This window comes from Quercus suber, unplaced genomic scaffold (assembly GCF_002906115.3).
Source record: "Quercus suber isolate HL8 unplaced genomic scaffold, Cork oak 2.0 scaffold_634, whole genome shotgun sequence".
Classification (NCBI taxonomy): Eukaryota; Viridiplantae; Streptophyta; class Magnoliopsida; order Fagales; family Fagaceae; genus Quercus; species Quercus suber.
This window is the reverse complement of record NW_027070076.1, coordinates 154,780-172,870: the sequence shown is the minus strand read 5'-3', so window position 1 is coordinate 172,870 and position 18,091 is coordinate 154,780. Positions and strand designations below refer to the sequence as shown.

Here is an 18,091-nt window from a genome sequence, read left to right as displayed (position 1 = left end):
GAAATTAAAATTTGGACAGGAGTGGTGAGCAACTATTTAGAATTAAGAAGGGACAAAAATTGGTGGAGTCATGGTATCATGTGAGGATTCACAGAGTTCAGGTATGATGATATATAGTAATTATTGAAGAGGTGAGATAAAAATTTTGAGGTAAACAAAAGAAGAAAAAGAGAGGCCTGTAAAAAAATTATGTAGTTTTATAAGTAATAGATTAGATTAAATTAAATTACGAAGTTTCAAAAAATAACAAATAAAATTATTTACTTTCAAAAATGTAAGAAATTAACTATAAGGTTTCACAAAACAAACAAATGATATTTTTTAGATAACAGAATGATCAAGATTGTTCAATTAAGTCATTTATAAACCAATCAAGAAGAAAAGTCTAATGACTTTTGAATGCATAAAGTTTAGATCATGGTGGGACTAAACTCTTGCTGTCACACCAATGTGAATCCCACCATTTCATTAATTATAGTAGACTTTAATAGCAGATGTTGTCTAGGTTCTTTATGATCTTTTCAACCTAAAAAGCTAAAAGGATAAAGAGAACCATGACATTTATCATACTAGTTAAGAATTTATTATTCATCAGAAAAAAAAAAAAAAAAAAAGAAGAAGGAAGCCCATACTTATCATGGAAACAACATGCTTTCCAGCTGCTTGTGTACCAATTGAAGTAAGAGGAAATAACGTTTCACACTCGTTGATATATACACACACAATATTCATACTTTCTCTTTTTGTATTCACATTTTTTAATGAAAATTTACATTTAACATGAGATTGATGATGTCTATAGAAAATATATATTAATAAATGTGAGATAATCAATGCCCTTTTTACTCATATACCCCAAAGTAAATTGTTAGTCCATATATGTGATAGAAACCAGAGATTTTTTATTTTTTATTTTCTTAAAAAAAAAAATGTGCGAAAGTGGTTGCGATGCATTTTATTAAGCCTGAATCTCTCAGCCACATGCAACTTGCCAATAATGATTGCTATTAGGTATCAGTCCTAAAAAGAAGCTAGCCAGTAGCCAATATACAATGTCGCTAATTATTGCTAAGTTTCTATTCTTTTGGAACAAACTCATCCAGTACTTCTAGCAATCTTTAACTTTGACTGTAATATGATCAAATATTAGGGTAAATTAAGAAAATCTGAATATGTATCATAAATCATAATCTTCCAATTAGGACAATGAGTCAGGAGGCTTGCGCCCCACAACTTATTATACTTTTTTGATGATTTTTTTTAGTTTTTATTTATTATGAATTGCACCCCCACAATTTATATGCTTCCAAAGATTCATGACCACTCTCAAGACCTCTTGGCAGCATCTTAAAGTCACCCCCGTGAGATTCATTTTTGTAATAATCTGATGTGTGTGAAACGAGAGACTGTATACATTCAAAGAAATAGTAAGATATTCGTAAAGGTCTAGATACCATCATTTATAAAATAAATAAATAAGAAGATTCATGATCATAAATATAAAATTATTGGAAATTCGATGATACATAAAAAGTAACATGCTATAATTGTAGACAGATTACTGATGCCAAGTTATAGCTCGAGCCAATAAAGGAATACATATACAGATAAGAAACTGTTTCATGACATGAAATAACAACTCTATCTAAGAAAGAACTCAAATCATACATAGGTATAAGGTGACAGCCATAATTAATAAGTGATTCTCTCCTTGATCATATTTTCTGATTCAAGCATCATAGCTTTTTATCACGTGGTTGCTACACTGGTAGCACTCCGAGGTTCTCTTATTGTTGGCAGGCATCTTGTGGATCTATACGTTATATAACCAAATGCATCCACAATCTCGAATTTGGCTTTGAAAATTGGAAAATGCTTATTTCTGTTAAACAAGCCAAGCTCAAACATTATAATAAATATATTCATAAACAAACTTGTAAACATGAGTCTTGATTTAACTATATAAATATTATATTCTTATATGTATATTTGTTTTAAAATATATTGATATAAACATGAGAATGGATTGTGTAAGTTTATAAATAGGTCTATATGATATCAAATTATTATTTGTAGTTTATTGATAATATAAACAGTTTATCTAGTAAAAATCCATAGATTTATGAAAGGATAAAAAGTTTTAGTCATGATTTACTATATATGAGAAAAGAATAAGTTAATTAAGTATTTTGTGAACAAGTTTGAGCTTGTTTGACAAGAAAATGAATAAAAATTGAACATGTAATCTTTTAGTAATGAACTTGAGCTCGACTCGCATTCAAAATAAAATTAGGTGTTTGTTTGAAATAGAGGGGGATGAAGGAAAAGAGAGAGGAGTAAATGAACAAGTTTGAACTTTTAATACTAGCTTAAACCTTTACTAGCCAATTTAAGTGTAACCAATTAATAGCAAACTTCTTCATGTTAGAAGCAAATCAGAATGAGCATATGAACTTACAAGAGCTAAAGATATGTGACATTTATTTATTTATTTGATAATTCAATAGTTGGTGGATTTCTAGGAAATTCAAACTAGCAGAGAGACAATTTCAAGCTTCTTGTACGTGATTAAGGACAAACAAATAGGGTTGCAAGCAAATCAATCTAGCCCTTTTATTCTTGGAAGCTACTTGTTAAAAAAAAAAAAAAAAAGTCTTTAAGAGAATTACCATATTGAAGCATTACCTTATAAAAATGCAAATTTTATAAGTCAGTTTTCTCCCTCCAAAAGAAGTTATTTAAACTTAATAATAACATACAACATAGGCTTTTTTTTTAAAATTTTTTAAAAGAGGCAGAAATTAGATTAAAACAAATTAAAAAGCACAAAGCTTAGGGTATATAACACCTCAAGCGTCAACTAAAAACTAATACAAAATACTAGGGAAAGCTCATTCCTTAGCCAAAAGATCCGCGCATATTTGATATATTACTTTCTCTACCAATAATAAATTTCCTTTGGAAGTTAGAAATTGGCGGGAATTTTAGTTACGACGAAGGCGCATACAGAAATTGCGCTTTTAACTTTTTAACGGCTGTAACCTCGAAACAAAACACGCTAATACAAATAGCGTATTCGTGAATAAGTTAAGTAAGTTATATTTTGGCGCAGAACCGTTTCAGTGACCCGAACCCGAATTCCAAAACTCCGCAACCTGGTTCTCTTTCTCTTCTTCTTCTTCTTCTTCGAATTCCGTTTTTCGTTTTCAAAATTTCCCAATCTTTCAGAGAGAGAAGCTTCCGTACGATAATGGAGGAAAAATCGAAGGCTCAGAAACCAAACCCTAACCCTAACCCTAAAACCAGTACTGCGAAGAAGAAAAAGAAGGAGAAGAAGAGTGAGTACGAGTTCTGCAAAGTGTGCAATCTGAACCACGATCAAGGCCAGCGACACAAGTACTTTCCGAGCCACAAAAGTTCGCTGTCGAACTTTCTCTCTCGGTTCCAAGCCAAGCTCTCCGACGTTCGCTTCTTCCTCAAGAACCCTAGCCCTCTGCGTCCTGAGCTCGCCTCTAAAAACCGGCTCTGGTGCGTCTTTTGCGACTCCGACATTGACGAGATCGGCAGCTCCTTCGCCTGGTACTGCTACACTTTCTGTTTTAGCCAGTTTTTGAATTATTTTATTAAATTCCTGTTTGGTTGCTGAGAAAATTAGAGGAAAAGAGGAAAGGAAGTAGAGTTTTATAAAATTCTATGCATCTTGTTTTGGTTTTATGAGGCATTGTAATTATGAGAGACTTATGGAATTTATCGTCGACTTATAGTGATTTTTTAGCAGCCAATAGCTCGGTTCTACCAATTCTAATCATCCAAAAAACTTTAATAGTGTTGTTAAATTCATGTTTGGTTGCTAAGAAAAGAGAGGGAAAAAAATGAAAGAAATTATAGAGTTTTCGAAATTCTATGTTTTGTTGTTTCAGTTTAGTGGAGGTTTTGGTTTTCTAAGGCTTTATAACTGTGAAAGAAAATTATGGACTCAATTGAATTTATTGATGAATTTATTGTTGAATTTATAGTGATTTTATAGTTGCTAAACTGGTCGTATATGGTTTCAGAATTCTGCATTTGATTACGTGCTTTGTGTTTCATTAACAGTTATAATGCGATTAATCATCTAGCAAGTGCTGATCATCTGAAGAATTTGAAGCATTTTTTGTGGAAATATGGTGGTGGAATGGACCGTGTGGATGCTTTTAGGATTTTGGAAGCTGATGTAGCTAAGGTACTTAGTTATAGTAATTTCTATTCAACAGTTTTTGGACATTTTGTAATAGTTTTCGAGATAACTGAATTTCTTCAAAATCGAAGGAAAGGGTCTAATACTTGGTTTCAGTTAAGGACGGATTATTAATTGGCGGGCATTTCTTTTGTGACTGCAGTGGGAGAAGAAGTGCATTTCTTTGAAGAGCGACGCTGTCTCCTCGAGTCAAGGAGCTATTGGACCAGAAATTGGACCTTTGAATGATATCCACAATGAAAACAATTATGGAAATATTGATAATTTTGAAAATAGTAGTATCCAATCTGTTAAATCAAGTCTTTCAAATGGTGTTATGCCTTTACAGTATTATACGAATGAGTATCAGGTATCCCATTCAGGACTCTATGAAGCCACAAATGTTGCCATGTTTGCGCATGATTTTGGCTCTTTTTTACCTGCGGAGACATGCTCTGACACAAATTTATGGAATTTGAAGGATATAAGAGGTAAGCATATATTTTGTTTATATTGCCATATTTTTTTTCATTTTTCTTTTCCCAACTTGAGTTATTTTTTTTATGTTGTGGTGGAGCCTCTTGTCAAATGAGAATCCTTATGGTAGTTTTGTGTTACCTGCTATGTGCTTTCATTGTGACTCAGTTAACAGGAATAGCCAATGTTCTTTTCCTTACAACAGTTATAGCTCAGCTGATGGCTCTTTCAGTAATGGAAGGGTAAGTTTTCTAAACTGGAGATATATTAGTTCTTATTTCATCCGTCATTGAGTTACTTAGCAAAAATATAAAAAAGACTTACTAGGCACCCTTTAGTGAAATGTGTTTTATTTTTATTTTTATTTTTTTGATAGGTAAATGAGACACCCTTCAGTGAAATTTCATTGTTGCCTACCCATTGGGATATGATAGGATTGCCTATTCTCTGGAAATGAACTAGAGAATGGTCTGAGAGAGTGAAGGGAAAGCATTTTGATTGAATGTGTCAATAGCTTCTGTTTACTTGTCTTTTAATGGAGACTATCCTCCACTGCCTTAAATTTCTAGGAGTGAATAATACTCTATGTACATGGGAGTGATATCATTCTTGTTTACATGTGCAAATAATTGCTGATTTTGTACCATACATGCATTCTTATTATGTTGCGTTTATTCAACAAATAATAATATTTCATGCTTCACAAACTGATGCTAACATTGGGGCTAGTAATTTGCTTTAAATTCTTGTAATACACTAAGCTCTTAATGCTTACAAAATCCAAATATCAGGTTGCAGTAGGGCAGGGTAACTCTATATAGTACTTGTGTATGTTCAGGTATAGCATTATATCACATTTTGGAAGTCTGCTGGTAGCCCAATGTTCAGCATGACTATTAGTATTGTATTTTTTTTTTTTTTTATAATGTAATGGTATTTTGTACTAATGTCCTAACAGTGAAGATTTCAACTTTTAATTTCTTTCATGACCTGCCTATATATCTATAACCCTCCCCCCCCACCCCCCCCCTCTTTTTGGGCACTTTCTGTTCATATGTACTTACAACACCTTTAAACATTTTTATATAGATGTACCAGGTGCATGAGGATGAAGGAATTGTAAAAGGAGAAAGCAGTTCTCATGGTACGAATATTTGACTTCTTGTTCTTGTTCTTCTTCTTGTTTTTTTTTTTTTTTCTTCCTTCTTCTTCTCATGCATCTTTTACCTAGATACCACTTGAATTCATCATTTGAGTGTCAGGTGTTCTTAGGATTGAAGTTATTGGCATATAGATTTCTGGTTAGCTTAGTGAACAAGGATTTTGGTGGAGTGATACTTTATCTTACAAATGTTTCCCCTTATCTTGTGATTCTTTTTCTTTAGGTTTGCAGAATCTCGCTCGAATTTCTACCTTGGCCCCTGAAGAGGCTAGAGGTAATGTGCATACTGGAGCGCCTCCCCCCTGGTTGGAAGCAACTGAAGCAAGCCAGATCAATGCTCCACTAAAACCAGCAGCAGGCAGCCTTGTGCCTCTTAATAAGTCAGGGAAGTCCAAAAAATTGAACCCAAAANGTTTTCCCCCCCCCCCCCCCCCCCCCCCTCTTTTTGGGCACTTTCTGTTCATATGTACTTACAACACCTTTAAACATTTTTATATAGATGTACCAGGTGCATGAGGATGAAGGAATTGTAAAAGGAGAAAGCAGTTCTCATGGTACGAATATTTGACTTCTTGTTCTTGTTCTTCTTCTTGTTTTTTTTTTTTTTTCTTCCTTCTTCTTCTCATGCATCTTTTACCTAGATACCACTTGAATTCATCATTTGAGTGTCAGGTGTTCTTAGGATTGAAGTTATTGGCATATAGATTTCTGGTTAGCTTAGTGAACAAGGATTTTGGTGGAGTGATACTTTATCTTACAAATGTTCCCCTTATCTTGTGATTCTTTTTCTTTAGGTTTGCAGAATCTCGCTCGAATTTCTACCTTGGCCCCTGAAGAGGCTAGAGGTAATGTGCATACTGGAGCGCCTCCCCCTGGTTGGAAGCAACTGAAGCAAGCCAGATCAATGCTCCACTAAAACCAGCAGCAGGCAGCCTTGTGCCTCTTAATAAGTCAGGGAAGTCCAAAAAATTGAACCCAAAACGGGTTGGAGCTGTTTGGGCAGAAAAGAGAAAGATTGAGCTGGAAATGGAGAAGAGAGGAGAGATTGTGAAGAATGATTGTGATCCTAACTGGCTTCCTAACTTTGGTAGAGTTTGGCAATCTGGTAGCCGAAAAGAATCTAGAAAAGAATTTGAGATGGAGAAACAAAAATTGCTCAAGCTTGGGAGTCAATCTGAAATGCCAATCGAGATACAACCTTACATCAGCAAGCGAATGGTGAACTTCACATTCTCACATACCATATTTTAGGTTTTAAAAATTTTTGGCTTCTAGTAAGGTTAGGTGATGGAAATATCTTGTTGTTTCATGCCATGCTTATTGCTTCAAGAATTAAGAAAAGAACTGATGTTTAGCTCTGTCCTTAGTTATTCGAAACCTTATATTAGAGTTTGTTGCATGTAGTTTGGGTGATTTTATGCATATTTCATGATGATAATAATAATAATGAAAACAGTTTCTTACATGCAAATGCGTGCGCACACACACACAAACCCTTAAAATAAATTAAAATAGTTATACTAGATTTTGTGTTTTATGATTATGAATGGAATTCCTAAGGCTAATGCTTTTCTTTTTTCTGGTCATCTTTGCAGCGAACAGAAGCAGGTGAATGATTATGTCAGAGCTAAAAATGCTAAGCATCAATATTCCTTGTGGCTGTAATGTTAGGAATCACTATGTATATATCTTAGTCACATCTCCCCATGCCAAGTTTTGATTGGAGATAAATGGAGCCACAATCTTGCAGGAAAGGTGGAAGCTGCATTGGTTCAATACAGCCCAAAATGGGTAATGCATATACTAGGCTATTGTACCCAAAAAGAAAAATGAAAAAAAAAAGGGGAAAGAAGTGCAGTCCGTTGAAACTTCATATCATAATTTGTGATATTGGAGGCAAATGTCAACTGAAGCCGGCATTTTGATACTTGAAGCAGTCCTGAGCTAGGCACACAGGCTGGATTCTTCCTTGCGTGCTTGAGCAGTTTGTAAGCCTCTTTTCCAGGTATATTGTATCCAACCTTGTAAGCTTGAGTGCTGTTTGAATTGGCTTTGATTGTGCGTAGCTTGTTAATATCATCCTCTATAAAAATGGTGGTGCCACCTGCATTGATTTGTGAGAGGTACAGGTATTGGGGTTCAAGCCCAAAAATGAGGAGGTTGCAGGGGGCTTTATGGGCAACAAGGGTTGACAGGAGTTGAAATTCTTTTTCTGTAAGCACGATGGCATTGGCAGAGGTTTTTGGTTGATTTGTTGAGGAGCCTGGTGCATCTGTGTGCCGAAGAATAGTGGGTAAAGCAGGCAGTGGAGGCGAACTGGATGAAGTAGTGAAGAATGTGATTAAAAGAAACCTGATGATGGAGAAGCTAGATAGGATCATGATGACCGCCGGGATAAGTTTCCTCACGTTGATGTTCATCTTTTTACGCCCTCTGCAATATTTGTAACAGATTGCTAGATTTTGTTGTGACTCAGGTGAGAGTGGTGGAGAAAATTGAACTATAGGAGTTGAAAGTGAACGGCAGTAAGGCACTTCTGGGGGCATTGTTTTGCTTGTTCTCTTTTTCTTTCAGTAGTATCACAGCTATCATCACATAATTCACATCCCCTTTTTACAATTTGATGATGGGATTTGTTTATCTAATGTAGCCCCTTGGAATCTTCTTGAGTGACAAAGAAGGAAAATGGTTTGGTTTTGTTTCAAGTGTTACGTTTTCTATTTATTATTTTTAAGTTGTCACCTTGTTACCTAATTGCTTGTGATTGCACTTTGCGATATCAAAACTGGCTACGTGTGTATATCCCTTTGGAAAAAGAAAAACAGTAATAATGAGTTTGGTGCTTCAATCATTTTAAAGGGATACTGACTTGGGACTTGGAATTTTCTGAGATGAGAGATTGGTCCATATTTTTTTCATTTTCTTGGTGTCGTTTGGTAGTGTTGAGTGAAGTATAAGGTGGCTTATGAGTAGTTGTAAGGCCATTTTCAATCAATTTTGACTTTCTCAGATCATTTTCATACTATAATTATAAATTGGAGTCTGACTGTTACGGATTTCGGTATTGGTGGCCATGAATGTTTAGATTTCTAGCGTAGAATATTGATATTTTTTTATTGGATAATGAAGAGGTCTATAAATCAAAACATGGAAACGTAAAAATGAGGTATAGAAAAAACATAGGATTCGGGTTTGCTTAGGTTTTAAAACAAATTAATGTCGGTGTTTATGAAACCCTTGGTGCTTTAATGTAGATTCTTGTAGAAGGTATCTGTTACTGTTTAATGGAGAAGGTATATACTGTTTGCGGCAGATAACCCTATAGCTCGAACCCTTTTCCCCCTAGACCTCCAAGCACTTTGTGCATGGGAAAGCGTCAATTCAGCTACAAGGTTTTTGGCGGCTCTTAGTATTTTTAATATATTTATTCATGAGATAAAATTCTACTCTAGTCTAAGTTAAGTGTATGTGTGTGAAGCTCCTTATTGAAGACTTAAAACTTGGTCTTTGCCTCTCACATTTCACAAGCACTTATACTTGTGAAGTGATTATCATGCCAAGAATGTGCAGTGGTGCCTTTTAGTATGTTAACCTCTCACAATTGTGGTTGTGAAGCACAAATGTTGTGAGGGGGATGTGCATGAGTTAATTATTAGCTTCAATGGGCATTTAGGGGTCTAAATGATGGACATTCTTCCCCATTTTGACTCAAACCACAGAGTTTAGGACTTAAAAACCCTTCATTGTGGAGACATTTTAGAGTTCAAAGGTTGGGTGTTTAATTGTATACATGCTTGATTTTAGCATTTTCAAACCAAACGGCGTTTAGAACTAACGACAGGGCGTTTAAGGTCCAAGTGGCGGACCATTTATACTGACATACACTAAGGGATAGAGCTAGGATATTGATTAAGAGAGGCCGAAGTATGGAAAAACATTTCATGAAATACAATGATTCATTAAAATTTCATGATTGCTCATCAGACTTTTTTTTTTCTTTTTTGAAATGTTAAAAAAAGGGCTTCTTGTTAGAGTTCATTTGTTGTTATTTGGGATAGTTTTGTTATTGTTCGGATTATTTTTGTTGTTGTTTGAGTTCATTTTTATTATTATCAGACTATTTTATGGTTCAAGGGGTTAAGAATTATGTTTGGTCTAAGGCTCAAATTCTCTTAAATATATCTACATTTTTATTATTTTTTTAGACCTTAAAGGGGGACTAGTATTTGGCTCTGTCCCTGCATACACCACCTGTCGAGGTATTATGATTGTACTTTAAACCAAATCCATGATCACAAACAGAATTTGATGAAATGGCCCCTAACAAAGTGATGCAAGTCCAAACTTCATTTACGACCTAATACAAATGCATACATTTCATGGGCTTGTAGTTGCATTTTCATGGTTCCAAGGCGACAAAAATTGATCCCTTATTTCCACTGCATATAGCAAAAACATGAAATATTGCTTCCAAGGCTACGGGAAGTTCACTTTGGTGGCTAGATTGGGACTATGTAAGCAAAACATGACTGATTTGAGGTCCTAGTCCTAAGAATTAATGCACAAGTGGCATAGGGTATTTAAATCTTAAGATTTTATGATCTAAAAAGCTCAATGCAATTCAAATCTTAAATAATAGAATGTGGGATCTTATAAGATCCCGATACTTTTTACAATTTTATTAATTTATAAAATTTTGGATTTTTAATTGTTTTATTTAAGTCCACATCTTGTATAAAGGAGAAAATACTATTAAAAAAAATCTAAAATTGTTATAAGCATAATAAATAAATAAATAAAATAAAAGCACTTGAAATGTCTATGTCTATGATACAAACTCCAAATTAATTAAGGTATTTGATTTTGCTACAATTACCCAAAAGTTCAAATTTTTTAAGCAAAGCTAATAATTAACTAAGGTAATATTTCATCTATTTTGCTAAAAACCCCTTATGTTATTGTTTTTTCTTCTTTCAAGATGGAGTATTTGAATAGTAGACACCTATTACTTGCCAAGAGGTTTGTAGCTTTTACTAACACTTTTTGGTGTTTAATACTAAGACGTCTTAGGTACAAATATTTTAAGAATTTTAAAAATATTTAACCTTAAATTTAGAAGAAGACAATCATCTAATATCATATTACTATTTTACCATTAGTTATTTTAATATTTTGTAAAATCTTACTATCTTTGATTTGTTGTACTATACCATCTTAAAGACCTTTTTATTGGCCAACGAGGACTTGGCTTAGCTAGTAAGGCTCGAGCACTTTGTCTAACCTACCTAGGTTTGAGTCCCGCTACCAACAGGAGTTGGTTGGTGGGCATCCATAAGGATTGGCTGCATCCAAAAAGGATGGGCTTTAACTTGAGCACCTTGCTTGGGAGCTGGCATAACCTAGCTAACTCCTATTTTTGTTTACCAAAAAAAAAAAAAAAACCTTTTTATTGATTTGACTTTTGAGGTTAGATTTCTACTCAAAAATAGAAAGTAACTCCTTACATTTAGAAAGGTTCAAAACCAAGATTCGAGGTTAGGTTCCACTCAAAAATATTACTTACATAAAATATAACAATCATAACAATTGCTATATAGACATAACATTGTCATGTTATATCTAGGGGATTAAACAATACACATAAACCTAAGTTACCTTAGTGGTTAACACGCATGCTATGTAGTTTTTACCACCGCACACTCTTGGTGCGATGGTCAGTACTCTACAAGTATAAGTGCTTGTAGGGTGTGGGGGGTAAGGATTGAGGTTCAAGTCTCCAGGAAGGGGCTTCATATACACACATAGATTATGCTAGAATATAATTTTTATCTTGTTAAAAAAAAAAAAAACACAATATACATTAGAAAATATTTTGATATATGAGTGCTCACGAACTTTGGCTTAATAAGCATCAAGGGCCGCACAAAGAATATCATTTAAAGATGCTCATCTGTAGATGGCTAATTTGCTGTTTGGTCCACGAGTAAGGTGTGTGCAACCGTGCAAGGGGGCTTCTACAATTATATGACCCAAGAAAATAAGAAAGAAAGGTTGATTAGCGATGTAATTAAACATGCAAGTAGATAAAATTATATCAATGCACCTATTTTTATTATAAAAAATTGTCAAAAATGAATGCAATAGTCAAATTGGTGAAAGTTTGTGCCATTTACTGCGGTAAAGTGAAAAACTTTAAGTCAATGAGACAATTACAAGAGACTGATGTTCTTAAACTTGCTCAAAGTAAAATTACTTGTTTCTGCATACACATAAAATAAACTAATTAGTGTTTTGGCTTAATGATTAAGATTAATCGTCATATAATGAATGTCATAAGTTCAAATTCTATCGTATTTATAAATAAAATAAAAAATTAGTGTTTGGTCTCAATGATTATTAAAACTAGTCGCAGACCCGTGCGATGCACAAGAAAATTTAATATGATTATTTTTTATTGGATAATTATTGAATGAATATATTAGATTGTATATTTTTAAAATTTCAATATGTGTTATTTGAAATTATATTTTAAATTAGAAGTTTTTTGTAGTCATGTATTATATATAGTGAGATACATATGAAAACACAATGCAATATTTAAAAAAAAAAAATTTGATAATGTGAGAACTATTAGACTAAGTTGTAACTATGTATACTTTGTTTATTACTGAAAGGGGAAAAGTATCTCTTGAGCCCGAATAAACGGATCCATCATTTGCACGGGCCCCCTGTGGACGGACCTGATGTTAACGGGCCGGATATGGACGGGGTGAAGAATGGTGGGCTAGTTATCCATGGGCCTGCTGAGCCCCTAATGAGGGATATTTTGACCCATTCTCATAAGAGCCCAAATAGAGTCCTTGCGCTAGTAGGACTCTGGAAAACTTGTATACTTGGTAAAAATCTTCCGCATAAGAAGGAGACTTATTCATCACGTTTTGGATTCTACAAGAAGAGTCCTATAAGGAAAAGACTTCCGCGCCAAGGAAGGGATGTCAACCTCAAGCCACTATAAAAGCCCCAATACCCTCACAAGCCAAGGTACGCATAATTAACCCTCTCTAGCACTCTAGAGCTGTGAGCATACTTTCTAACTTGACCTTCGGAGGGTATTTGGCGGGCACCACACCGGTGCTCTCTGTTAGGTCCTCTTTTCTCTGTGCAGGTGTCGTTTCGAGGGTACGAGCATTGCGCAACTCACTGTTGATACCTTTGTCTCAGCTATAGTCGGGCTTCGTCGACTAGGTCTAGCTGCAGCCCGCAAAGCTTCTTCATTCTTGTCTCCATCGTAACTCTCCACTCGATAGGTCGTAAGACCTATTTCTGCTGGAATGACGGCCTCGCTCCCGTATGTCAGCCTGAGCGGTGTTTCCCCTGTAGGCGTTCTTGCCGTCGTGCGATATGCCATAAGACACTTGGTAACTCATCGGCCATATACCTTTTGCCCTCGAGCCGGGTCTTGATTATTTTGAGCAGGACCTGGTTCGTGATTCAACTTGGCCATTTGCCTGTGGATGTGCGGGCGATGAGTAGTGATTCCTGATGCCTAACTCCGAGCAAAAATCTCGGAATGCCTTGTTGTCGAACTGTTTCCATTGTCGGATGAGGACCCTTGGTATCCCGAATCTACATATGATATTCCTCCATACGAAACCTCTGATGTTCTTCTCCGTGATAGTTGCTAGAGCTTCCGCTTCGACCCACTTAGTGAAGTAGTCGATCCAACCACTAGGAATTTCAGCTGTCGCGCGGCCGTCGGGAGGGGCCCATGATGTCTAGTCCCCATTGGGCGAATGGCCAAGGGGCCGTCATGGGGTCAGCTCTTCGGTTGGTTGCCTAATTAGGTTACAAACCTTTGACATTTGTCGCAGATCTGACGTAGGTTTGCGCGTCCTTCTGCATCGTGGGCCAATAGTATCCTGCCCGAATCAGTTTGTGTACCAGAGACCGCGCCCCCGAATGGTTTCCGCAGATGCCTTCATGGACCTCTCTCATCACATAGTTTGCCTCCTCGTGACCCAACACCTTAGATATGGTCGTGAGAATCCCCTTTTGTATAAGATGTCATTGATTATTATGAACCGCGAAGCCCGAACCTTCAACTTTCTGGCTGTGTCCTTGTTGTCCGGAGCGTGCCTTCCTTTAGGTAGGCAATAGGGGTGTGGTCCAATCGTATTCTGGATTTACTTCTGCACTTCCGTCTCACTGTCAATGATTGAGGAGTATTGGATGAAGGATAACACCTGATTGGGGGTCGTCATGGCCACTGCGGAGGCGGCTTTTGCGAGCCGGTCAGCACATTCATTCTCCTCTCTGGGATCTGGACGAATGTGACCTGAAGGGAGTCATCCGTCTTCTGACTTCTTCCAAGTATTTCTTCATTTTTTCCCCTTGCATTCATAGGTGCCGCTAATCTGATTGACTACCACCTGCGAGTCGCAATGCATAACCATGGCCTCTGCCCTGCTGCTTTCGCCAGTTCTAATCCTGCCAAAAGCCTCATACTCGGCCTCATTGTTGGTCGTCGGGAATCCAATCGGATCATGCACTCCGATCGTCTCTCGTCCTCAGGGGTTTGGATTACCACTCCGGCGCCCCCGGCTAGCCTGTTTGATGATCCATCCGTGTGGATGTTCCATAGTCTGAGGGCTTGTGGTTCCTGTCTGCCTGTTTGCGTAAATTCGGCGATGAAGTCAGCCACGGCTTGGCCTTTTATTCTAGTTCGCGAACGGTAGTGTATGTCAAACTCGCTCAGCTCTATCGCCCACAGGGCATTCGTCCGGCGGCTTCGGGGCTGCTCATTGCCCTTTTTAGGGGCTGATTAGTTAGGACGATGATGCTATGGGCTTGAAAGTACGGTTTCAGTTTCCGAGCTGCGGTTATCAGTGCGAAAGCTAGCTTCTCCATGTGGGATATCTTTCTTCAGCCCCCGGAACCCCCTGCTTACGAAATAGACGGGCCGCTGCGCTCCTTCTTCTTCCCTTACTAGGGTCGCGCTTACTGCCACCCGCGAAAGCAGCTAGGTATAAGTAGAGATCTTCCCCTGGTTGGACGGGCTGAGCAAAGGTGGCGAGAAAGGTACTTCTTTAGATCCTCAAATGCCTTCTGGCACTCCTCCGTCCACTCGAATGATTTCTTCAGGACGCGGAAGAACGGTAAGCACCTGTCTGTTGCTTTTGAGACGAACTTGTTTAAGGCGGCAATTCTGCCGTTCAAGCTCTGTACCTCCTTTGTTGTCCTTGGCGGTTCAAGCTCCATGATGGCCCGTATTTTCTCCGGATTGATTTCTATTCCTCTTTGGGACACCATAAAACCCAAAATTTTCCTGCCGTCACCCCAAACGCGCACTTGTCCGGATTCAGCTTCATGTTGTAGGGTATCGAATGTCTCCTGGAGGTCGTTCAGATGATCTTTCTCGAAACGGCTCTTGACCAGCATGTCGTCAACGTAGACTTGTACGTTTCTCCCAATCTGGTGTGCGAACATCTTGTCCATTAATCTTTGGTATGTTGCTCCGGCGTTCTTGAGTCCGAACGGCATCACTTTATAGCAAAAGAGGCCTTGGCTGGTGACGAAGGATGTTTTCTCCTGGTCGTGTTTCTCCATCTTAATCTGGTTATAGCCCGAGAAGGCATCCATAAAACTAAAAGCTGGTGTCTGGCCGTGGAGTCGACCAGTGCATCTATCCGCGGGAGAGGGTAACTATCCTTGGGCATGCTTTGTTAAGGTCCGTGAAGTCGACGCACATCCGCCACTTTCCACTAGCCTTTTTGACCATGACCACGTTTGCCAACCACTCTGGGTAATATACTTCCCTTATAAAACCCGCCTCCAGTAGCTTTCCGACCTCTTGCGCTATTGCTCTGTCCCGTTCAGGAGCGAAAACTCGCTTTTTCTGCCGGACCTGGGGGGTTGAAGGGTCACATTTAGCTTGTGGACTATGACAGAGGGGTCGATCCGGGCATGTCTTCATGGTTCCATGCGAAGATGTCCTGGTTTTTCCTGAGGAAGGTTATGAGGGCCTGGCGCACAGGTTGGCAGGCCAATGTTCCAATTCTGGTTGTTCGCTCTGGTTCGGACTCGTCGAGTATTACTACCTCCATCTCTTCAGCCGGTTCTGTGACCGTCCGCTGTTCTTCTATGCACATCGCCTGATGGTGATCTTCCATTTCTAGCATGGCAATGTAGCACTCTCGGCGGTCGCCTGGTTCCCCCGCAATTCTCCAATCCCATAGTCCGTTGGGAATTTGATCATTAGGTGGTACGTAGATGTTGCTGCTTTCCATGAGTTAAGTGTGGGTCGTCCGAGAATACCGTTGTAAGGGAGGAGCAGTCTACTACGAGGAACATTACATTCCTAGTGAGTTCTTGCGGGTAATCACCCACCGTTACCGGGAGTGTGATGGAACCGATTGGGAATACTCTGGTTCCTCCGAAGCCGACCAGGGGAGCGCTTGCCGGCATCAATCGTGCTCTGTCTATCCCCATTTGCTGGAATGCCGGATAGTATAGAATATCTGCTGAGCTGCCGTTGTCGATTAGCACTCGTGGACGTTGTAGTCCCCCACACGTATACTGACGACCAGCGCGTCGTCATGCGGATGATGAAGTCTCCTTGCATCTTCTTCGGTGAATCCTATAATAGGGCTTCCATTCGTGTGGTATTGGGCCTTGAGCCCGTCATGTGGACGTTCAGGACCGATCTTAGGTACATTTTTCGAGCCTTTTTGGAAGAACCGGTAGACGCGGTTCCCCCACTATCATCCTTATATCTCCGATGGGGGTCTCGGACGCTCGTTATCCCGCCGGGGGCCAGCTCTTGGTGATTATGATCCGTTTTCTCTTTGTTGATGAATTTCTGCAACTTCCCTTGTCTAATGAGGGCCTCAATCTGGTGCTTTAGGTCGTAGCATTCGGCCGTGTCGTGGCCATGGTCTCGGTGGAAACGACAATACTTGTCTCGCGACCGTTTGCTTGGGTCGCTCTTTAGTTTTCCCGGGAATGTCAGCTTCTCCTCGTCTTTGATTTGCATCAAGACTTGGTCAATCGGGGCGTTCAGGGGGTGAAACTTGTGAACCTTCCACTTGGGGGTTTTGGGCGTCTGTCGTCCCTTCTGTCCCCTGTCCTTTGTCTTTTCTGCCCTTGGTCCTGGCGCATGTCGCCTGCGTTCTCTCTTCTTGGGCCTTTCTTCCCGTGCGAGCAGCGCGTCTTCCGCGTTCATGTACTTGGTGGCCCTGTAGAGTACTTCTGACATGGTTTTGGGGTCGTTTTTGTATAGCGAGAACAAAAACTTGCCCTCCCGCAATCCGTTCGTGAAAGCTGCCACCAGTATCTTGTCGTCGGCTTCGTCAATTGAAGGGCTTCCTTATTGAAGCGGGTTATGTAAGATCTTAGCGTCTCGTCTTCTCTCTGCCTGATGCTCATCAAACACGCTGTGGACTTCTTGTACCTGTGTCCCCTATGAAGTGTGAGGTGAACTGAGCGCTTAGTTCTTTGAAAGTGCTATGGAATTCGGGGTCAGCCGATCCTCGCGGAACCCTTCAGGGTAGTTGGGAAGGCCCTCACATGATTTCGTCCGACCCCCTGTAGATGCATCAGGGTTTTGAAAGTTTCCAGGTGATCAAGAGGATCCTTCATCCCGTCATAGCTATCTATATTTGGCATGCGAAACTTGTGGGGTAGGGGAAGGAATTCACGGCAGCAGTGAAGGGTGAATCGGTACGATTGACCAGATCGTCAAGGTCGCTTGAGACTCGCCCCTTGAGGGCGTTCATCATGACCTCCATTTGTTCCCTCATTGCCTGCATCTCGGCGGCGATATGTGGTGGAGTCGCATCCGTGAGGGATGGCATGCTCAATGCTGCCTCTCCGGCCTGCTTGGGGCGTGGCTGCCCTCAGGTCTCTCCTGATTCCTGTTTGGAGCGCTAGTCCCTTCCTGATCTTCCGGTTGGCCATTTGGTGCTGCATCCTTCTGGCGCAGCTGTTCTTCCAAGTCGAGGTTCCGTTTGGTGAGACGCTCCACGGCGCACCGAGAGTCTGAACTTGTCTCTCGAGGGCAGTCGTGGGTGGTTCCTCTCCTTGTACGTCATTAGTAGTTGCCATTGAGCGAGTGAGTACCATGCAACCCTTTAGTCCGGGAAACGATAATGTGGCTTAATCACTTAAAAGCGTTTCCCACAGACGGCGCCAACTGATGATGCCGAAAATATCAACAGTGAGTTGCACAATGCTCGTAC

The 18,091-nt window shown here is 39.2% G+C and overlaps 3 protein-coding genes across 3 annotated transcripts; 1 reads left to right on the top strand and 2 right to left on the bottom strand.

Moving 5' to 3' along the window:
- The first annotated feature begins 3,097 nt into the window (after positions 1–3,097).
- On the top strand, positions 3,098–7,748 carry LOC112006458 (TITAN-like protein). The gene is made up of 8 exons (XM_065765518.1): positions 3,098–3,579; positions 4,096–4,222; positions 4,380–4,707; positions 4,862–4,935; positions 5,783–5,837; positions 6,079–6,216; positions 6,784–7,073; positions 7,451–7,748. The coding sequence occupies exons 1-8, from the start codon at positions 3,251–3,253 to the stop codon at positions 7,469–7,471; spliced, it is 1,362 nt and encodes a 453-aa protein (XP_065621590.1). The 5' UTR covers positions 3,098–3,250; the 3' UTR covers positions 7,472–7,748.
- LOC112006459 (glucuronoxylan 4-O-methyltransferase 1) lies at positions 7,533–8,542 on the bottom strand. Its single transcript, XM_024038731.2, has 2 exons — positions 7,725–8,542; positions 7,533–7,617 (listed from the first exon to the last, which is right to left on the bottom strand). Exons 1-2 carry the CDS (start codon positions 8,399–8,401, stop codon positions 7,533–7,535), a joined length of 762 nt encoding a protein of 253 aa, XP_023894499.2. The 5' UTR covers positions 8,402–8,542.
- Positions 8,543–16,491: 7,949 nt separating this feature from the next.
- LOC136064144 (uncharacterized) lies at positions 16,492–17,109 on the bottom strand. The gene has a single exon (XM_065765503.1). It carries the CDS (start codon positions 17,107–17,109, stop codon positions 16,492–16,494), a length of 618 nt encoding a protein of 205 aa, XP_065621575.1.
- Between the last annotated feature and the right edge of the window lie 982 nt (positions 17,110–18,091).